A 20,492-nucleotide genomic window follows, 5' to 3' on the forward strand; every position below is an offset into this window, starting at 1 on the left:
TGTGTGTGCGGTGCTCCGCTCTCCACACTCACTCCCAGCGCCCTCTCCATCTCTGCCTCATTGTGCAGCCTCCCCCCTGGGCACACTACTTTTGCTCTTTTTTTTTTTTTTAATGTTTGTTTATTTCTGAGAGAAAGTATGAGCAGGGAGGGGCAGAGAGAGAGGGAGACAGAGGATCCAAAGTGGGTTCTGTGCTGACAGCTGAGAGCCCGATGCAGGGCCCGAACTCATGAACCAGTCTGCAGTCCTTTCTCTGTGTGCCTGTCTCCTTAATCAGGTGACAGCTCCTCCTGGCAGGATTTGGGTCTTTCTCATCTGCGTACCCCTTGTTCCCAAGATGGGCCTGACACATAGCAGGTGCTTTGCCCCATGGATGAAGGACTCAGTGTGGTCGGAAAGAAATGTGCATCCAAGGGTCAGGGAATGACCCACCTAGAACGGGGATGGGTAGGGAACTTAGGCCCCTGTCCACAGTTGGCCCTGAATCTTTCTGCCCCACCCCCCAAACTCTCACGCTTCCAGGGTTCCCAAGAAGGATCTGTCATTATCACCAACTACAGGGTTGCCAGAGAGAACCCCACACGGCCTCTCCACCCCATAATGTGGGCTGAAATTCTGTTTCTTTTCAACTGAGGCGGGGTTACTCTTTCACCATATTTACTTAAAAAAAAAAAACAAAAAAAAACTAAAGGAAGGGGCACCTGGCTGGCCCAGTGGTGGAGCATGCAACTCTTGATCTCAGGGTTGTGAGTTTGAGCCCCATGATGGACATAGAGGTTACTTTAAAAAAAAAAAAAAAAATCCTAAAGAAAATCCTAAACACGCACACACACACACACACACACACACACAAAACAAAACAAAACACCTAAAGGAAAAACAGAAACACAGATGCCTAGAGAAGGGGGTGGGGGACAGGTTACATCACACAAATGTCTAGATCAGCAGCTACTGCTGGCAAGGCCTTTGTTAAGCTCTCCTGGGAGGAATGCCAGATGAAGAATACGGCCCATGGCCCCAGAGGGCTGTTCCAAAGGGCAATGGAAGTGAGCACCTACACACCCAGTATAACATGGGTCTGGGTGAGAGCTAGGTCCAGGCACAGGCAGGGCAGAAATGGCTACTACTTCCGCAATCTCTAAAGCGACTTCCCACAGCCACCAACCTCCAGCTTGTTTGCTCAAAGCTTCTCACTAAATCCTATCTTAGTCCACATTGCAACCAGCCATCCGCTGGCCCCCTCGGCCCCTTCGGCCCCTTCGCGCTCTTTTGCTCTCTCCCTAAAGCTGTCCCCTCCTGTCTTCATCTCCCTCTGGTTAAAATCCCATCACCCAACATTTCACCCACTCCTTCACAGAGTCCTCAACTCCTTAGTCCTCCTGCCCGCCTACCTCCCGTCCTTTGGAGTTCATCCATCTGCTTTCGCCACACCTACCACCTCACAGTGAGCAGGTATTAGAGAAATCCACACGGCCAGGCCACCTGGTGTCACCATGAATTCCTCATCACCCATCTCCACTGGTCTGCAATTCTGCTCATCAGTTACGCTGCATCTCCCTGGTTAGCTCCTGCTTCCACAGGGGCCCCCCAGTTCTCTCCACTCCCCTCACACCTCAGCATCACCCCCAGCAACACCACCCCCTGCAGATGGCGTGGCCACCCCCATCATGAGAAAATGAGGGTCATGGGGTGGGAAGCCTTCACCTTGCTCCCCCCAAACCGCTCCTCCTTTACTCCAATCTGTGGAATGACCTCGTCAGCCCAGCTGAGGAATTTGGACTTTGTCCTCAGGACAATGAGAAACATGGAAAGCTTTTAATTAGGGAAGTACTCTGGCCAGAATAGGATTTGGGACTGGCTGGCTGCAGCATAGAGCCAGGAATTGGCCTTAGGAGAAAAAGAATCAGAAGAAATGTCCAATCAGCCCCACAAGTGCCATTTCTGCTGGCCCCTGGGGGATGAGAAGCAGCTGGCCAAGCTAGAGAGGTTAACAAAGAGTGCCAGGAAGAAGAAAGGGCAGAAGGAGGGTCCCGAGACAGAGAACTTGGCTCCTGCAAGGAAACACACAGCGTTTATGTGATGAGAACTGGAGCGTTCAGTGGCAAGAGGCAAGGGGTACAGCCAGGGAGGAGCCCCGGGCCAGTCCCTGGCTTCAGAGGCTCTGTACCAGGTGGCACCATTTAAGGTCAAGAGGAAGCCAGTGAAGGATTTGAAGCAGAGGTAGTAGCGTGGTCAGAATTGTGTTTTAGGACAGTCATTCCCCCTGCAGCACAGAGAATTAACTGGAAAGGGTAAAAACAGAGGCAGGGGAATTGGTTGGCTGAAGAATGCCATCTGCAGATGCAAGATGAAGGGGGCCAAAGGGGTGGCTGTTGGGACAGGTGAAACACCACAGATCAGTGGATGTTCAGAGGGTGGGACCAACATGTCTTTGCGATTGAGGAGCTTTTTAAGATGGGAGAGATGTGATGGGTTGACAGACAGAAAGATTTAAGACACAAGGCAAAGAGGCTGTTCTTAAAGTCCATGAATGGAGGGGCAGGGTGGGTGGCTCCAGGGCACAAGATGGCGGCATTGGGTTTATGGTGCCACTTTGATAGGAGAGAAGGAAGAATGGACACAGGTAAGTTTGCAGGGTCTGTAGCAGGAAGTCGAGGGAGGCCCTGACCAACAACTGTTCTCTCTGTGATGCAGAAGCCGTTTTAAAGAGCTGCTATGGAGAATGAGAGAGAGGAAGTGGAGGGGTCTTGGCCTACACAGAGGTCCCCATTGGGCAGCAGGGGAGGTAGAGAGAGGAATTTGCCACATGTTCCTCTTGGCCTCAACAGTCACATTCCAGATTCTCAGTTGTGTCACCTGGAGCCCTGGATACTGGAGAGCATGTTCCAGAAACTTCTGTTCCAATCTGAGTGGTCTTTATGTCATATCCAGTCATATCCCACATGAGACCTCAGGCTTTCTGGGGACACTCAGGTTTCTGGAGGAGAGGAGCTTCCTCTGGACCTCGAGGGACCAAAACATGCCCCGTCATGACCAGTTTCTGCACGCTGACAGGGGCTGCCTTTTTGACTGTTCCTCAGGACCTGTGAGGATCCCAGGACAGAGCCACGGAAGTCAGCCCCAGCGACCGGGAGAGCCCCGCCAAGGATAAAACATACCACTTCCACCCTCACAGCCTGCCCTCCCAAACCTGGCGCTTGCGCCCTGAAACCTCAGCTCCCATTCACTTGGGGGAGGGGGGGTGCCAGCCCAGGCAGGCTGGGAGCAATTCCAACCACAAAAGGTTCCCTCTCTGGATCTGTTTCATCGTTACTTTGGGGTGAGACCATGGTGTTGTGGAGTGAAGCAGGCAACTTGCAGTTAACTTGTTTGAGCCTCAACTTCTCAATCTATAAAATGGATGCCTGCCCAGCAGGGCTGTTGTAAGGAAGGGCTAGTTATCAGTGCTGTTATTGCTGATTTTTTTCTTGCTGCGATTATATTCTACAGTATCAGGGATTCTAATTCAAGTCCTTTGCTGTCCCCGCCAGACCTTCTGACCTGAGTCCTGGGAAACAGACACATTCAAATCCCCTGCCCAGAGTGAGTGAGGAGGAAGGAGGTTTGGCAAGCTCGAAGACAGTCCCCTGCTGTAGGGAGCTAGCCCGGAGGGTACCCATAGGGTTATGGCTAATACTTGCTGGGTTCGACTTTACATGCTAACATTTAATCCTTCTAACAACCCTGTGATGTAAGCACTATTATCATCCCCATTTTATGAGAAGAAATTGGAGCGCTGAGATGGTAAGCAACGTGTCCAAAGTCACACAGCAAGTTAATGAGAGCCAGGGCTTGAATCCAAGTAGTCTGTGCTCTCAACTCACTTTGCTGCTCTGCTGAGCTTCTTAAACTTCATGCCTGTGGCTTGTGTGAGCCCATCATTGGCCTCCATACAAGGAAAAGGGACGTGGCCTTGCTCCGGGGGCAGTGGGACAAGGGAGTTGGGAAGCTGGATTGTCCTCCGCAGTCAGGTCAATCTGGGTCGAGGCTCCCAGGACAGAGAAGGTGCTGGCTGAGGGGGCAGGACAGGGTGCAGGGCTAGGGGCAGAGGCAGGCAGGGGCCGGAGCCTGAAGCCAGAGGAGGGAGGTCCAGAGAGAAGTCTGGCTGGGCCCCAGGTCTCCCACGAAGTCTAGCATCCCTGGGCTTTGAACCCGTGGGCCCAAATCATGCTCCCTCTTTGTGATTGGGCCCAAGCACTCGGAACACAGTGTAAATCACTCCTCAGAGGAGTCCAGTAAGGCCTCTTAGGACAAGGTCCAAGGTCCTGCTCAGGGGGCCTGCTCAGCCAGGCCTGATGCCCACAGCAGGTTCCTGGAGGAAGCGCTCCCTGCTGCCCCTGGCTGGGTGCTGGGCTCAGGGAAAGCAAGCCCTTACCTTCCCTGGATCCCTCAGAGGCTCTGACTCGGGTCCCAAAGAATATATGACAATGGGGACAGCAGATGCTGCCTTCTGCCTTCTGGCCCAGAACTGCAGGCAGGACACCCCCACTACCACCACCAGGTCGGCATGGAGGGAGCATAAGGGCAGGGAACAGGCCCAGCTGCAGCAGCTCCTCCCTTCTTCAGGACATGCCCTCCGCCCCTTAGTTATGCTACTCAAGGTCCTCCTCACGGTCTTGGGCTGGGGCCGCCTGTACTGCTGTCCCAGACCCAGGAACTTGCCAGACCTGCAAGAGTCAGACATGTGGGCGGGGACATGTGCACTAGGCTCTCCTGCCATGTCCTCCTCTGCTGACTAGCCCTTAGATGTCACTGTTTCCCTGTTTAGTCCTCAGTACCTCCTCAACTCTGCCCAGACCCCGATCTTCACTCCTGGCTCTCGGTGACCCCACTGCCGACGACGATGAGTCCCAAACACACACACGCAGACCAGAGTCCTCCCAGCTGCACCCAGCTGTCCCCAGGCATCTCCCTCTGGAAACTGCACATCAGGCATTGACCCCTAGTTCCCGCAAAGCCGGCCCCTCCTCAGGGTGTCCAGTCCCCCATCCAGAAACCAGGGACACCCCGTTGCTCCCTTTCTACTTCCCACAGCCACCAAGCCCGCCAACCCTGTGTCCCTTGTGTCTCTGAAATCTCTGTTCCTTGCCACAGCTTAGGCCGGTCTTATCACCTCTCTCTGGGTCTCTCCCCTCCAGCCCATTGGCACAGCATCCAGAATGACTTTTCTATCGTGATTACATCACTCCTCTGCTCAAAACATCCACAGATGAGCCTCAGATGCTCTCATGTTGAAGAGCAAGCTATCTTGGCATGATAGCTTGGCCCTAGCTGATCTGGTCCACCCTTCAACCTCATCATTGCCGAGGGCACCCCTTCACCCTCCACTTGCAGCCCGCCTTGACCTCCTGCCTTTTTCTTAAGCCTCTCCCTGTATCAGTCCTGCCCTCACCCTCCTTCTCTGCTGGCTCTTTCCTCAAAGGTTAGCATTGCATTCAGTGGGCATGTGTGGGGTGGCCACCAGTTTCCTGATAACTTCCCCTTGTCTAGCAATGACCTAAAACCAACAGGCAGCCTCCCCAAAGCACATTTGCACTATAGGAGCCTGCCACCGGTCACAGTGGGTTGGACTGGTGGTGGATACTTGACCCAAACTGGGCCGATGAGACTCTGTCACCGGAGTACTTGAAACTTGCCATCGAGAACTCGGGAGTCCCACGCATGGAGTGTCATTAACGCCCACAAGTGACACAGCACAAGAGGTACCATTCCTGTCCTCAGGCCGCTAGAGCCACCTGTTCCCTGTGCCACTGAGTCAGCTGTCCCTTCAATATTCTTCCCATTGCTTGCAACTGAAAAGGAGCTTAATTTTGTCCCTCCTTAAAACTGCCTCCCTTGCTTGGATTATTTGTTTTTTTGGTGTTGAGTTGTAGAGGTTCTTTATATATTTTGGATACTAACCCTTTATCAGATATGTCATTTGCAAATCTCTTCTTCCACTCAGGTGTCTTTAAGTTTTGCAGAAGACATGAACAGACATTCCACCAAAGAAGATATCCAGATGGCCAACAGACACATGAAAAGATGCTCAATGCCACTCATCATCAGGGAAATACAAATCAAAACCACAATGAGAGAGCACCTCACACCTGTCGGAATGGCTAAAATAAAAAACACGGGGGCAGATGGGTGGCTCAGTCCGACTTCAGTTCAGGTCATGATCTCACAGTTCCTGAGTTTGAGCCCCACGTCGGGCTTGCTGCTGTCAGCACAGAGCCTGCTTCAGATCCTCTGCCTCTCTCTCTCTCTCAAAATAAATTTTAAAAATTAAAAAACAAAATTAAATAAAATCAGGGCACCTGGGTGACTCAGTCAGTTAAGCGTCTGACTTTGGCTCAGGTCATGATCTCGCAGTCCATGAGTTCTGTGCTGATAGCTCAGAGCCTGAAGCCTGCTTTGGATTCTGGGTCTCCCTCTCTCTTTACCCCTCCCCTGTTCATGCTCACTCTCTCTCTCAAATAATGAATAAACATAAAATACAATACAATAAAATAAAATAAAATAAAATAAAATAAAATAATAAAATAAAGTAAAATAAAATAAAATCATAAAAAATGCAAGAAACAAGCATTGGCAAGGATATGGAGAAAAAGGAACCCTTGTGCACTGCTGGTGGGGATGCGATACGGTGCACCTGCTATGGAAGACACTATGGAGGTTCCTCAAGAAGTTAAAAATAGAATTACTCTATGATCCAGTAATTCCACTCCTGGGTATTTAACCAAAGATTTGAAAGGAGATCTGCACTGCTATGTTTACTGCAGCATGATTTACAATAGCCAAATTATGGAAGCAGCTCAAGTGTCCATCAATAGATGAATGGATAAGAAGAAGATGGTATTTATACACAATGAAATATTACTCAGCCATCAAAAAGAAATCTTGCCGTTTGCAATGACTTGAATGGAGCTAAAGAGTAGAATGCTAAGTGACATAAGTCAGTCACAGAAAGACAAACAGCCTATGCTTTCACTCACATGTGGAATTTAAGAAAAAAAAATGAACAAAGGGGGAAAAAGGGAAACCCAGAAACAAACTTTTAACTACCGAGAACAAACAGATGGTTACCAGAGGGGAGGTGGGTGGGCAGTGGGTGAAGTAGGGGATGGGGATTAAGAGTACAACTATTTGATGAGCACTGACTAATGTATGGAATTGCTCAATCACACACACACACACACACACACAAAACAAAGCAACCTCCCTTGCCCCAACCTCCCCAACAGCAAGGATGACCCTGCCCTCTTCCTCTTCATTGGTTCTTGACAAAGTTTTCCAAGTTCGCCTCACTCCCTCACCTTTCATCTACTCACTCCTCAGCCTGCAATAATTAAATTTGCTAAATATTTATTTAGCATCTGCCATGCGCAAGAATGACAACACAGAATAAGGCACGGCCTGTGGCTTCAGAGAGTTCACAGTCTACCTGTGGGGACAGGCACAGTAAGGGGTACGTGCAATTTGCAGTACAGATTAAAATAAACAGTGGCAAAAAATAAAAATAATAAATAAATAAACAAAATAATAAAATAAAATAAAATAAAATAAAACCATGGGAAGGGAATAGTAGAGAAACTCACGGGGTGTTATGAGACAGAGGGGCTCACAAAAGGCGTCCTGAAGGATGTCCCCGGGGGACATCTGAACAATTCTTCCAGCTATGAGTGACAAGGAACACTTTTATGCACAGGTTCCAATTCAGGAATAATAAAAATCAGTGACTCCTTTTTACTTTTGTTTAAAATGAAAATAGATTTATTAATGCCCGTGAAAAATGTAATATACTATAAACATTTAGGTCACTCACTTTATTGGTAGGGAAAATTTTCAACAAGAAAGTTGGCACTCCTGCTAAAATATTATCATCGGGCTCATATGAAATGTTGGCAGGTAGGAGGGCTATAGGGAGTCTAAGGACCAGGGATTTCCATCACAGTCATAGAGGATTTGCAAGAACAGAAGGGCAGTATAGGCTGGGGAGAGAATGTGAACAAAAAGTGCATGGAGAAACACCACGTAGGAGAGAAGGAAAAACAAATAATTAGTTTAGTAGGGAGTGATGTTGGGAAAGGCAAGAAAGGGAACCAAGAGGCTGACAGAGGCCTTATTTCCCTAGTCTGGCCCTTGGTAGTTGTCCTGAGAACAGCAGGGAGTCATTGAGGGTTGTTGAGCAAGAGAAAGTTTATCAGGGAAGGGAAGATTGCTCTATCCCTGGTTGGCCCTTAAGCCCTAGATACCTCTGTCCCTGAGGCTCATGGACCCTTTGTAGTATCAACTATCCTTAAGCTGTCAGGTATGAGTGGGGGGTATCCAAAGATCGGGGCTCAGAAGGAAAAGTGGTCCCTGCTACCCTCTGTCCCCAGCCCGCCAGCCCCAGGTTGAATGTAATTGTCCTCAATGAAGCCATCGTCATCTTCTTCACCCACCTCCGGGCAGACACCCTTCCCTGTCCCGGGCAGCGGGCGGTGCTGGTAGCTGGTACGGTATTTGCGGCAGAGGTGGCACTTAGCAGCAAGTGCAATGAGGAGAGAGAGGACCACAGCCCCCAGCACAACGCCTACCAGCACAGGCCATGCCCGGGCCCCAGTGCCCGGTCCAGGGGAGATGGCTGATGCTGTGAGGAGCTCTGAGGGCCCCACAGTGGCTGCAGAGAAAGCGACAACATTATGGATGAGGCCCCAGATGGGTTCCCTGGGGAAACCGAAAGGTGTGGGGACAGGGTCCTTCCCCCAACCCCCTCCTCGGCCTCCTTCCCATTCACTTACTTTGGTTTGCCTCACTCATGAAGGGGCCTGAAGACACCGTGAGCCTCAGCTTCTTCCAGAAGAGCTTTAGCTCCAAGGAGACCCCCCAGATGCCAGGCAGCCCTGGAGCACAGAGTCCTAGAACATACACACACGTGTGGGTGTCGGGGAGGCCACAGGTGCACATTCCAGGGCAGACTCACAGCCGTGTTAGGGCGCTGCACCAACTCTGGGCACTGGACAATTAACCGTAACCAACTGGGCACAAAAGAGAAATTAGCTGACTACCTGGGAATTGGCTATGTGTGTCAGGGAACACTGCAGGGTCCAGCTGTGAACGCAGCTGAAAAAAAATTATTCAGTGCTGGAACTTCCTAAGCATGTATGATTCAGGCACCAGGCTATGTGCTCATGGAACACCGTAAGGTGGGTATAAACATTACCCTCTCTGTAGATGAGGAGTCTGAGCCCCAGAAGGGTGAACTAACTCAGCCAAAAGTCCCAGGACTTGAACCCAGGTCTCTGATACCGGGGCCCAGAGCCCAATCTGCTACACTGCCTGAGTGGCCGAGGATGGGAAGTTGGGGCAGAGGCAGTTCTGGCTCCCAGGGGCCAGATGACAGCAATTGCTGAGAGCTAATGAACCAAAGTAGAGACCACATGAGGAGGACAGTGCCAGTTCCTACCCAGCCAGGGGACCCCTCTCCTCCTCAGTCAGGAGTCCCTGCTACCCCACCTTGATGCTCCGCTCTTCAGACACATCCCTTGTCCATTCACCTCTGTCTGCCCCCAGAGGGGGGCAGCATTCAGGGAGTAGCCAAATATAGATCATCTGGATCAGGAAATTATCAAGATAAGAACCACTAAGGCTACAGAGGAGACCTGAATTAAGGGAGTATCTGGAGGAAGACCATCTAGGCATGGGAATACCTATAGGAGGAGCTGCTGAATCAGAGGAATGTCTGGAGGAGCAACACCTGAATCCGAGGAGTATCTAGAGGAAGAGTACTTAGTTTGGGGAAGTACCTGTCAGAGGACCAGCTAGGGCTGGAGATTATTGCAGGTGGAGCACCTGAATCAGAGGAGTACCTGGGGAGGAGTATCCACACTAGGAAAGTACCTAGGAGAGAAGCATCTGGTTTAGGGGAGTACCTGCCATGTAGTCTTTAATACTGATATCTTAATGATGCCTTCTCTCCTCACATCCCACCTGTCACCAAGCCCCATCAGTTCTTCCTGGAACTATGTATCTCTGGAATGACTCTGTCCTTCCTCTGCACCCCACTGCCACTGCCCTAGTCCAAGCCACCTTCATCTTGTCATCTTGACTCGTATGACGGCCTCCTAACCATCTTTCCCCACCTCTAGTCCACTCCCCAGAGTGATGGACCTAAAGCCAAATCTGACCCCATCACTCTCCCACTTAAAAATCCTTCCAGAGCTCCCCAGGCCTTCAGGACTGTACATGGATTCTTCCGCATGTTCCTCAAGGCTCCACAATCCATCACATGGCCCTCTGGCCAACCTTGTCTTCTCCACAGTTCCCTCCCCCATGCTGCATACACACCCACCTCCCACCTCACCCACTCTCTTGTTTCCCAGCCACCCCCTTCTCAGTATTTTGAGTTCCTCATCCCTCAAGGACAAATCAAACCATGCCTGCCTGTGAGGTTGTCCCCTGACCCCCCGGATGACCCCTTCACTGGCCTACCCAGTCAGTACCTATCAGAATTGGCAGTTACTAGATGGGCAGCTGCCTGGGGGCAAGGACCAGGCTGATTAAAGTGTGCCCTGGCGCTGGCAGAGAGCTTGGTGCCCAGCTGTTCGGTCTGGGAAAGAGATGAGTATGGGGGAGCTGGAGAGTGAAGGGGGTTATTAGAAAGGAGAGCTAGGGGCTCCTGGGTAACTCAGTTAGTTAAACATCCAACTCTTGATTTTGGCTCAGGTCATAATCTTTTATCGGGCTCTGGGCTGACAGTGCAGAGCCTGCTTGAGATTCTCTCTCTCTCTGCCTCTCTCTGCTCCTCCCCCCACCCTCAAAATAAATAAATAAATAAATAAACATTTTTTTTAAAAGGAGGGCTAAAATCACTCATTCACTCATTAGATGTCTACTTTGGGCCCCACACTAGGCACTGGGTCCACAGAAAATAAGATTTTGTTAAATGGAAATGAATTGTATTCAATTTGAGGTCTGTAAGATTTTCTTCCCGCCCTGTCCCTGTGAATTCTTCCCAAGGACACACACCCCCACATCTCTTCCACCAACAAACACACACCCTCTGATCTCACAGATATACACACCCCGGCCTGATTTTGTGGTTCCTTTTCTGCTCCCAGGAGCCCTCAGGGATCTGTGGGATCCCCCTCCCCGGCCCCCCAATGTCTTCCCCTTCTGCTCCCCACCTGTAGAAACTGTGCACAGTCCTTGGATGAAGCTTCCGGCTGGGGCGGGCAGAACCTGAGCAGGTGGGTGGGCCAAAGCCACCGACTGACTCACCTGGCGATGCGGCAGGCAGGCGGGGCCAAATCCGCAGGTAAGGGCCGGGCCGCAGGCAACGCCTCCAATCAGGAGGACTAATTACGCTTCTTCCCCCAAGCTTTTGCCTTGAACCCTCTGGCGCACGCCCCGCCCCCACCCCCAGTGCCGGGTGCAGAATGTGGGGGGAGGGGAGGGGGTGTTGGTGCAGTCCGGGATCCAGAGAGGGGTCCTGCGGGCCCTAGAACGGGCTGGCAGACAGCTCAGCAGGTAGCTGCTCAGGCCGGCGGCCCTGACAAGCTAGTGAATTTCCCGTGACAGGTACAAAGTCCTGAGCTGGAAGAGGGAGCTTTGCAGGCTTGGGAAGGCTGTGGGCTGGAAGTGGAGGGTAGGAGGTGGGAATTCTTCCCTGACAAAGCCTCGGGGACCAAGGACGCTAAAAGGTGCCTGCAAAAGTGTGTGTGACCCTGTGCAGGGTGTTGGGGTGGGGGCGGGGGGGAAGGTAGGGAGTTGGGGATAGAGGTCAATGGCGAATTATCTGTGCCCTTGGGGCGTTACTGTGTACAAGAGTGTTTACCCGGATGGAGTCTTCCAGCCTTCATCTGGATCTCAGAGGATACTGGGAGCTCAGAGGGCCAGGCTGTGAACCCCTCTCCCTTTTGCCTTACGCCTCATCCCCAGGCCTAGTGCCTCCTTGTTGTTTAAGACCGAGCTCAATGGGACACCTGGGTGGCTCAGTCGGTTAAGTGTCAGGCTTCAGCTCAGGTCATGATCTCACGGTTTGTGAATTTGACCTCCCCGTCGGACTCTGTGCTGACAGCTCAGAGCCTGCTTCAGATTCTGTGTCTCCTTCTCTCTCTGCCCCTCCCCATCTCGTGCTCTGTCTCTCTTTCTCTCAAAAATAAACATTAAAAAAATTAAAAGTAAATAAATAAAAAGACCCAGCTCAAGGGTCACCTTCCCTGAGCTCCTAGTCCTCCCACACTAGCACCGCCTCCCCCCTGCAAGCCGCACCTTCTTCTTGTCCTGATCACCCCCCCACCCCCACCCCTTGCCATCTGCCCCTTTCACGAGGAGCTCTTTCCTAGCGGAGCCAGGTTTTGACATCCCTGGGTTCCCAGCACCTGACACAGGGCAGGTTCTCAGTAAATATTTAAAGGAGAAAGTGTTACGAGTTAAACCATGCAGGCACAAGAATTCACAAGGACCCACAGGGCACAGCCAGAGCAAGGGCTACAGTCAGGAGGTTTGCAAGTGGGGCATGGTAGAACCCAGGCTGGAAGGTGAAGGTCAGTTCATGCAGGACCTTGAATATCTTAACACGGAGTTGAAGTCCTACCGCCTTTGGCCCCTCCCGAACTCTCCCACCTTGTCTGTTACCTACCCAGCTCCAGCTACACCAAACTGTTCTCTATTCCCAGGACCCACCGCGCCCTCATCTCCCAGGCTTTTTGCAGGTGCTCCTCCTGGGCCCCTAACCCTTCCCACCAGCTCCTGCCCCCATGTGTCCATCTCAGAGCTGGCTGATTATTCCTCCCAGGCCAATTCATCACTCAGGCCCCAGCTCAAGTGCAAACCAGCCCTCCCTGATATGCACTTGTCTGGGTCCTTCCTTCCCTCCTTGGTGCCCCACAGACACTGGCCCTTCTCCCAGCTAACCCTGACTGCACAGCATTGTGATTTTCTCTTCATTTGGCACAGTCCCCCAGGAGCCAGTAAACATGAGGTAGGATCTGTGTCTGTCCTGTTCATTTCCACATCCCAACATCTAGAAGGGCAATAATAAGTGCTTCCGAAATGAATGAATGAGAAGAAAGGGACTATTACCCCAGATGGGGCAGTGAGGAGCCAAGGAAGGTTTGGGGTCTTGCTTTGATTTTGAATCCAGGAGATCATAGGATTCAAAAGATAATCATTGAACACCTATCAGTCCCCACCTGGGACTGAGCAGTCCCAGTGCTGGTTCTTTATTAGATTAAGGTATTCATATAGCATTACCCAATTCACATTAAAAAAAACACTCACCATTTTAGCCACTTTCAGGCCACTGTTCAGTGGCATTTAGTACATTCAGAATGTTGTGCAACCATGGCTATCTAGTCCTAAAACACTCTCATCACACCAGAAGGGTCCCCATCAAGTAGCCACTCCTCATTTCCTCCTCCCACCAGCCTGCATCAGCCACTAATCCATTTTCTGTCTCTGTGGGTTTGTTTATTCTGGGTACTTTTACAAATCCCATTTGTGCCAGATTTTTAATACACTATTTCATTTAAACCTCATAACTGTAGTAGGAGATAGATGTTAATTATCCCTTTAACAGATGATGCAAATAAGTCCCTGAGAAGGTAACTTCCGTGAAGTCCTACAGAAGAAGACAGCATCTGCACATCCACCAGTCATTCATTCAATGAATATTTATTGAACGCCCGTCACAGAGCCACAACCAGCCCATACAGCACACATGGCAAAATAGCAGAAGGCAGCTTGCTGGATGCCCCCAGCAGAGAACAGGCTGGATGTCAGCACCTGCCCCTCAGCCAGGAGCTCTGATGCAGTGAACAACCTTTACAACCTTCCATGGCAGCCCTGGCAACCATGTGGTAGGCTCAGTGCTAGCACTGGGAACAAAGTTCCCACCACCGTATAGCTTTCATTCTGCTTGGGAAGACAGACAATACCCAAGTGAAGAAATAAATTAGTTTAGACAATGGTGAGTGCAGTGAAATGTAAAATAGCTGAGGGGCACCTGCGTGGCTCAGTCTGTTAAGCGTCTCGACTTCGGCTTGGGTCATGATCTTGTGGTTCATGTGTATGAACCCTGTGTTGAGCTCTGTGCTGACAGCTCAGAGCCTGGAGCTGCTTCAGATTCTGTGTCTCCCTCTCTCTCTCTGCCCCTCTCCCACTCATTCTCTTTCTCTCTCTTTCTCTCTCTCTCTCTCAAATAAATAAACATGTAAAAAATTTTTAAATAAAAGAAACAAGAAAAGCTCAGATCCTAGACATATTCTGAAGCTGACATGATTTTCTGACTGGATGTGAGGTTTGAAGGAGGAAAAAAGAAAGGAATCAAGAATCACTGCAAAGGTTTCTTCTTTTTTTTTTTTAATGTTTTATTTATTTCTGAGAGAGAGAGAGACAGCGTGAGCAGAGGAGGGTCAGAGAGAGAGGGAGACACAGAATCTGAAACAGGCTCCAGGCTCTGAGCTGTCAGCACAGAGCCCAACGCAGGGCTCGAACCCACGAACCGCGAGATCATGACCTGAGCCAGAGTCAGCTGCTTAACCAACCGACTGAGCCACCCAGCCACCCCGGGAATCACTGCAAAGTTTTGACCTGAGCAACTAGGAGGAGGCTGGAGTTGTCATCTACTGAAATGAGGAGACTCTGGAAGAAGCAGGTCGGGGGAGGGCAGTCAGGACCTCAGTGGTGGACATGTTAGTGGTGAGATGCCCATGAGACACGCAGGCTGTATCCCAGACAAGCCATTCCATAAACTAGCCTGAACATTGCAGGAAGGTAAGGTCTGCACAAACATGTTTCAGAACCAGTAAGATGTGAATGATTTATAAAGCCAGTCGCCTAGATGAGATCCCCAAAGGGAAGTGTGGAAAGAGAAGAGAGCTGAGGACTGAGACTCGGAGCATGCAGGGAACGGAGGTCAAAGAGGGGAGCAAAGCAAGGAAGGTAGGACACAGACACAGGAGAGAGAGGGGGAGGGAGACAGGCGGGGAGGGAGGCGTCTGGGAAACTGGAGGAGAGAGCATTTCAAGGGCAGGAGCTTGGCTAGCTACGGCAGATGCTGATGATAGGCCAATGAATCTATGGACTGAGAACTGACTTTGAAATTGGTCATGTGGCGGTCACTGGCCACCTTGACAAGAGCAGTTTCACAGCGTGATGGGGACAAATGCCCAGCTGGGCATGATGTGTGATGTATGAGCGACGTGATGTATGGGAGCAGAGGAGGAGAAGACAACTCTTTCCCGGAATCTTGCTCCAAAAGGAGCAGAGTGGGGCAGACTCTGGAGACAGGGGTGGGATCCAGGGAGGGTTTTCATTTTTTTTTAAGGCTAGGAGCTTTTAGACCATATGTGTATGCTGGTAGGAATAATCCAGGAGAGAGGAAACTGATGACACAGAGAGAAGGGACAATGGGAGTGAGTCCTTAAGGCATCGAGGGGTGTGGGGTCAAGTGCACAGGCGGAGGGTTGGGGTTGGACAGGAGCAGGGAGAGTCTCTCTGACGCAGTGGCACATACAGGTGAAATGATGGGAGCCGCTGGGAGTTTGCTTCTGACGGCTTCTGTTTTTCCAGAGAAACAAGAAGCAGTGTCATCAGCTCAGAGTGAATAGTGTGGGTGGGGGTGATGGAATTGGGGTTTGAGAAGGTGTGAATGCAGGACACAGAATTGGTCTGGCCGGGATTGGGGATGTGCCTGGCAAAACCAATAAAGTCAGAGAGGGGCAAGGGAGCCGAGCGATAGGCAAGGGACTGGTTGCCGTCATGGCCCACGCAACCCGGGCACTGGGGGAAAGAGGGAAGTGAGGTCCAGGCGCAGGAGGTGTGAGGAGCCCTGGAAAAGTGGGAGGACGGATGGGTTTTAGGAGCGATTGCTGCTGTGCCAGAGAGAATACGCGGAAAAAATAGGATGCGGCCAGCAGATGGTGGTGTATAGAAGTGGGGGCTACCCCGGGGATACAGTTCTTAATACAGATGCACCCCAGGATGTGAGCCACGGAGTGGTCCTCAGATGGGGGTCCACAGACCGATGGTGGTTTCACTATTCCCTGAATCCTGTTTTTGTTTTTTTTTTTTAATTTATTTCTAGGAGGGAGAGAGAGAGAGAGACAGCATGAGCAGGGGAGGGTCAGAGAGAGAGGGAATCACAGACTCTGAAACAGGCTCCAGGCTCTGAGCTGGCAGCCAGCACAGAGCCCGACGCGGGGCTTGAACCCACGAACCGCGAGATCATGACCTAAGCGAAAGTCGGACGCTTAACCAACTAAGCCACCCAGGCGCCCCCCCCTGAATCCTGTTAACTCAGTCTGCTAGTCAGAGGCCTGTAAAAAACTTCCATTAGTAAATGGAAGAGACAGAATTTGAACCCCAGGCTTCTGACTCAAAGTCCAGCACCTTTCCAGTTATACCCCAACTAGAGCCCTCTGTTCCTGTGAGTAAAACTTACCATCAAGGGGTTCTATTCCTCATGGTCATTTGTAGTGACAGACAGCAATCACTTCAAAGATTTGATGGCACCTCCCAAAGGAAACAGGCGGGTGCTGCTAACAATAGAACAGGGAGTGGACGCTGAGCAAGCAACAAATAAGGCGTCCTGCTCCCCACCCGAACCCACTCCCTTGTCCATCTGACCCAGCCCCTGCCTGGGACAGACCCAGGGGCCTTCGCCTCAGGGTAGTTGTGGTCCCTTTGCAAGAAGCTGATGAGAGCAGGAAAATGCTCACAGTTACAGGTCTGCATGTAGTAGGTGTTCAATAAAAGCTTGTCAGAGGGCACCTGGGTGGCTCAGTCTGCTATGTGTCTGACTCTCGATCTCAACTCACGTCTTGATCTCAGAGTTTGAGCCCAGCCTTGCGAAGCCAACTTCAAAAAAGAAAAATAATTAAAAAAAAAACAAAAAAAAAAAACTTGTCAGATGGATGAAGAGTTGGAATTCCTAGGGGCTCAGCTGGTCTTTCCAGGTTAAGAATTGGTATTAACCCTTTGTCCTCTGTATGCAGGAACCTCTGTTCTATTGTGAACAGATGGCCCCTTTAAGTAGACAGAGGACCCCTTCTTGCAAGCTCCCTGGAGGAGTCAGCATCTCTTTACCACCACCCTACATTTTTCCTCCTCCATTCAACCTCCACCTTTCCTGAGGCTGACCTCCTGGATGTGACCCAGCATTCTGAGCGTCCCTGAAGTTGTCCCAGTGGGGAGTGGGCTTAAAGCTCAGTGAAACCAATCCTCTGGCCCAGTCATCACCAAGAAGTCACACTTCACTGAGGTAAGTTCAAAGGATATATCCCAGCAGAACTTTGCAGACCCAGACCTGAGACCAGGGAGACCCTGGAGATGGGACCTTCCAGTGTTGCCTCACTTCCTCAAGGCGGACAAGCCTGTCCAGGGCCACAGTATTCCAGAAACCCTGAGGGAGAGCTTTACCAAGCTTCTTTAGTCCCAACCACACCACCCTGAAACTCCAGTATAATTACCTCAGATGGTTGCCCCATCAGTCCACCATCCAGGTTCTTGGGACAACTTCTTCCCAAGTCACCAGCTCCATCTTGCCTCATTTGATATATAATTAGAGATCACTCATGCCCAGTGTACTGAGGTATCAGTGTGCAGCCCACCCCGCCACCCCCTGCCATGATCAGTTTTCCCTGGAGGCAGTGGGTCCGGGAGGACAGAGCTCAGCAGGGGACATCTCCCACCAGGGATGACATGTCCAGGCAAGTGGCGAGAGGTGGCAGGCCTGCTGTACAGAGTGGCCCCATCATGCTGTCCCCTCCCAGCCCTGCCTCCCCGGGCCCCGTGCGATGGGAGCAATCATCTCTCCCACAGTCTTGCTTTCTTGTGGGTCTCTGGTAAGAAAGTGGGTGGGGGGGAGCTGGGGCCCAGCTGAGACACCCTAGGAATATTGGGGTGTCCCGTGTCTTCTGCTACCATTTAAGGCTGAAAGGAGGCATGTGTCCCCCTGGGGACAGGGAGCCCTCGCCCCATGTTGTACTAGCGTCCCTTCCTCCGGACGGAGCTGGCAAAGCACCAAGGTGCCTTCAGGGGAAAAGTGTGTCAAGAAAAGGGTGGTAGTTGGGGCCCTGCCTTCAGATGTTTCCTTGACACCCCTGTGTCACCACCAATGAATCGTGAGAGCTAATTGTCCTGTGCCGTCATTACCTCTAATCCTCAAACAATATTTGAAAGGAGATCGAACAAATGGGAAGAACCCCTCCCCCCCCCATCACTCACCCAGGCTGTGGATTCTGTGGGATGAGGCCGTGGCCTCTGGTGGCAACTTTCTCTCATAAAGTGTGCTTTGTATTCTAAGGAGGCATGCTATTGTTTGAGGCAGAAGGACAACAGGCTTTTGTATTGTGTGCTCTTGGTTCTAGGATTTCAGGGTAAGGAGGGTGAAACAAGGTCCTGGTGTACCTTCACGGCCAGACGCCCTGAAAAGTCGGGCCCGCCCATCTCTGCAGGGCCCCCACTTGATCATAACCCAGCACAGCACTGAATTCCTTTTTCCAGAGTAAAACCTCTAATGCTTTCAGAGTCCGTAAAGGGTTGGCTTTTCTTAAATCATTTTTAGGAGTTTGGAGGATGACACATGCCCTGGGTAGCAGCCTCTCGGCGAATGCTGCTGGAGACTTTAAAAAAAAAAATTTTTTTTAATGTTTATTTATTCTTGAGAAAGAGACAGAGCATGAGCAGGGGAGGGGCAGAGAGAGAGGGAGACACAGAAGCAGGCTCCAAGCTGTCGGCACAGAGCCCGACGCGGGGCTCAAACTCACGAACTGTGAGATCATGACCTGAGCCGAAGTCGGACGCTTAACCGACAGAGCCCCCCAGGCACCCCTGTGCTGGAGACTTTAACTTTTCTCTCTAGTAGGACGGTCCAGCAGGCCTGGTACAGCGGTAAGCTCCCTGGCCATGGACCAGATTATGTGGGGTCAGAGCCGAGCTCCACCATTTAGCTAACTTTAAGTAGCACCATTTCCTCACAGGCAAAATGGAGATAATAATAAGGAAACCTACCACAAAGGCGGAGAGCCCATGACAAGGCATCAGCACCTTTACCAGACACCTGTAAATGTTTAATAATTGTTAGTCACGGTGATGGCAGTTGGTCAGTGTTCCACAGAAGGCTGCTGCTTGTGTTACTGGGTCATTTTCATTCTGACCAAGGTCAATAAACGTCTGTTAAGTTTTAAGTAAGTCCTGAGCTTTGAACCATTGGAACCCACCCCTCTGTGGGGCGTTGATTCTGGGCTTCTGGCCTCAGAGGGTTTCTCTGGGCCAAATGGCCTTTGTCAAGCAGTTTTCATGAAAGGGACTTCATTCAAAGCCCTGTTGGATTAACTGGGGCTTCCTTTAAATAAGGGCTTGTTCTCAGAAGCTGTCTTTCTCCAACAAGGAGAAAGAATGCAATGGATCCCAAGTAATCAACAGTTTTGATCACAGCTTGTCACAGACACCTGGCACATCTTTTCAGCCCCAGTAAAAACACACACTCCCTGACTAACTCCAGGAACACAGTCTCAGCTGATGTTCCAGAAGCATTTACTGACAGACTTCCTCTCACATAGTTATTTCCTGGAAGAAGAGCAAAACCTGTTTTTGAATTGATGACACGACTTTAGTTGCTGCCAAAGTTAATTAATCTTTTACTATTAATCGTTACTGACAATAGACCTAAAAAAAAACTCAAAAGAATTACTTTCTTTTTTTTTCTTTGCTTATCAACGTGGAGAATGATGTATTGGTTAAGTCAATTTCAGGCGAAGACAGAGATTTAGGAATTGGGGGAACACGTTGCTTATTTCAACCAAAAGAAAACTTCGTACTTTGCGTAGGCAACATTTTACTTGGTTTTTCAAAAAGCAATTGTGACAAAGAGGAGAGAAAGATAAAGCACTTATGGAATATATAAAGACAGCAGCATTTGGGGTTGCACATAACAAAGAAATATCTTAAATACTTTTCAAAATATTCTAGGAGCCAATACACAAGGGCATGCTTCAGGAGCACATAGGAATGCAAAGGGGAGGGCATGGTGGAACTACCCATTTCCTTTAACCTCAGGGAGGAAAACAAAGCAGCATTCAACTTCACATACTGACTTCACACAGTTTGTATATCACAGCTTGACTTACATCCAAGAAGCAAAGATGCAACCCTCACGCTGTTCATTTTCAGAAATAATCGCATGGACACCAGGTGACCCGCCCTTCTGTGGCAGGCTCCCTTGGGGAGGAGTCTCAGCGACTTACAAGAAGGCCGTTCGGATACTTACTCCGCTGGCCTTGACGTCAGTTTTGAGGGACAACTTGGAAAGATTCGTCTTCTTTGCCCTCTGTCGACCCACCAGCCCTAAATTTCACCAATCGTGTTTTGTGTGTAATTTACATGACAATCTTACCCAGATGGGTCTCCATTCCACCACCATTTCTGTAAGAAGACTGTGGAACATGTCTACATAGAAAATGAAGTTGATTCATGGGCATTTT

General features: G+C 50.4%; 1 protein-coding gene across 1 annotated transcript; it reads right to left on the bottom strand.

Annotated features, from left to right (window-relative positions):
• Positions 1-7,809: 7,809 nt before the first annotated feature.
• On the bottom strand, positions 7,810-11,346 carry CUNH1orf210 (chromosome unknown C1orf210 homolog). The gene is made up of 4 exons (XM_077752199.1): positions 11,284-11,346; positions 9,810-9,903; positions 8,805-8,921; positions 7,810-8,683 (listed from the first exon to the last, which is right to left on the bottom strand). The coding sequence occupies exons 3-4, from the start codon at positions 8,821-8,823 to the stop codon at positions 8,364-8,366; spliced, it is 339 nt and encodes a 112-aa protein (XP_077608325.1). The 5' UTR covers positions 8,824-8,921; positions 9,810-9,903; positions 11,284-11,346; the 3' UTR covers positions 7,810-8,363.
• Between the last annotated feature and the right edge of the window lie 9,146 nt (positions 11,347-20,492).

Source organism: Crocuta crocuta, unplaced genomic scaffold, assembly GCF_008692635.1.
Source record: "Crocuta crocuta isolate KB4526 unplaced genomic scaffold, BGI_CrCroc_1.0 scaffold367, whole genome shotgun sequence".
In the NCBI taxonomy this organism is placed as follows: Eukaryota; Metazoa; Chordata; class Mammalia; order Carnivora; family Hyaenidae; genus Crocuta; species Crocuta crocuta.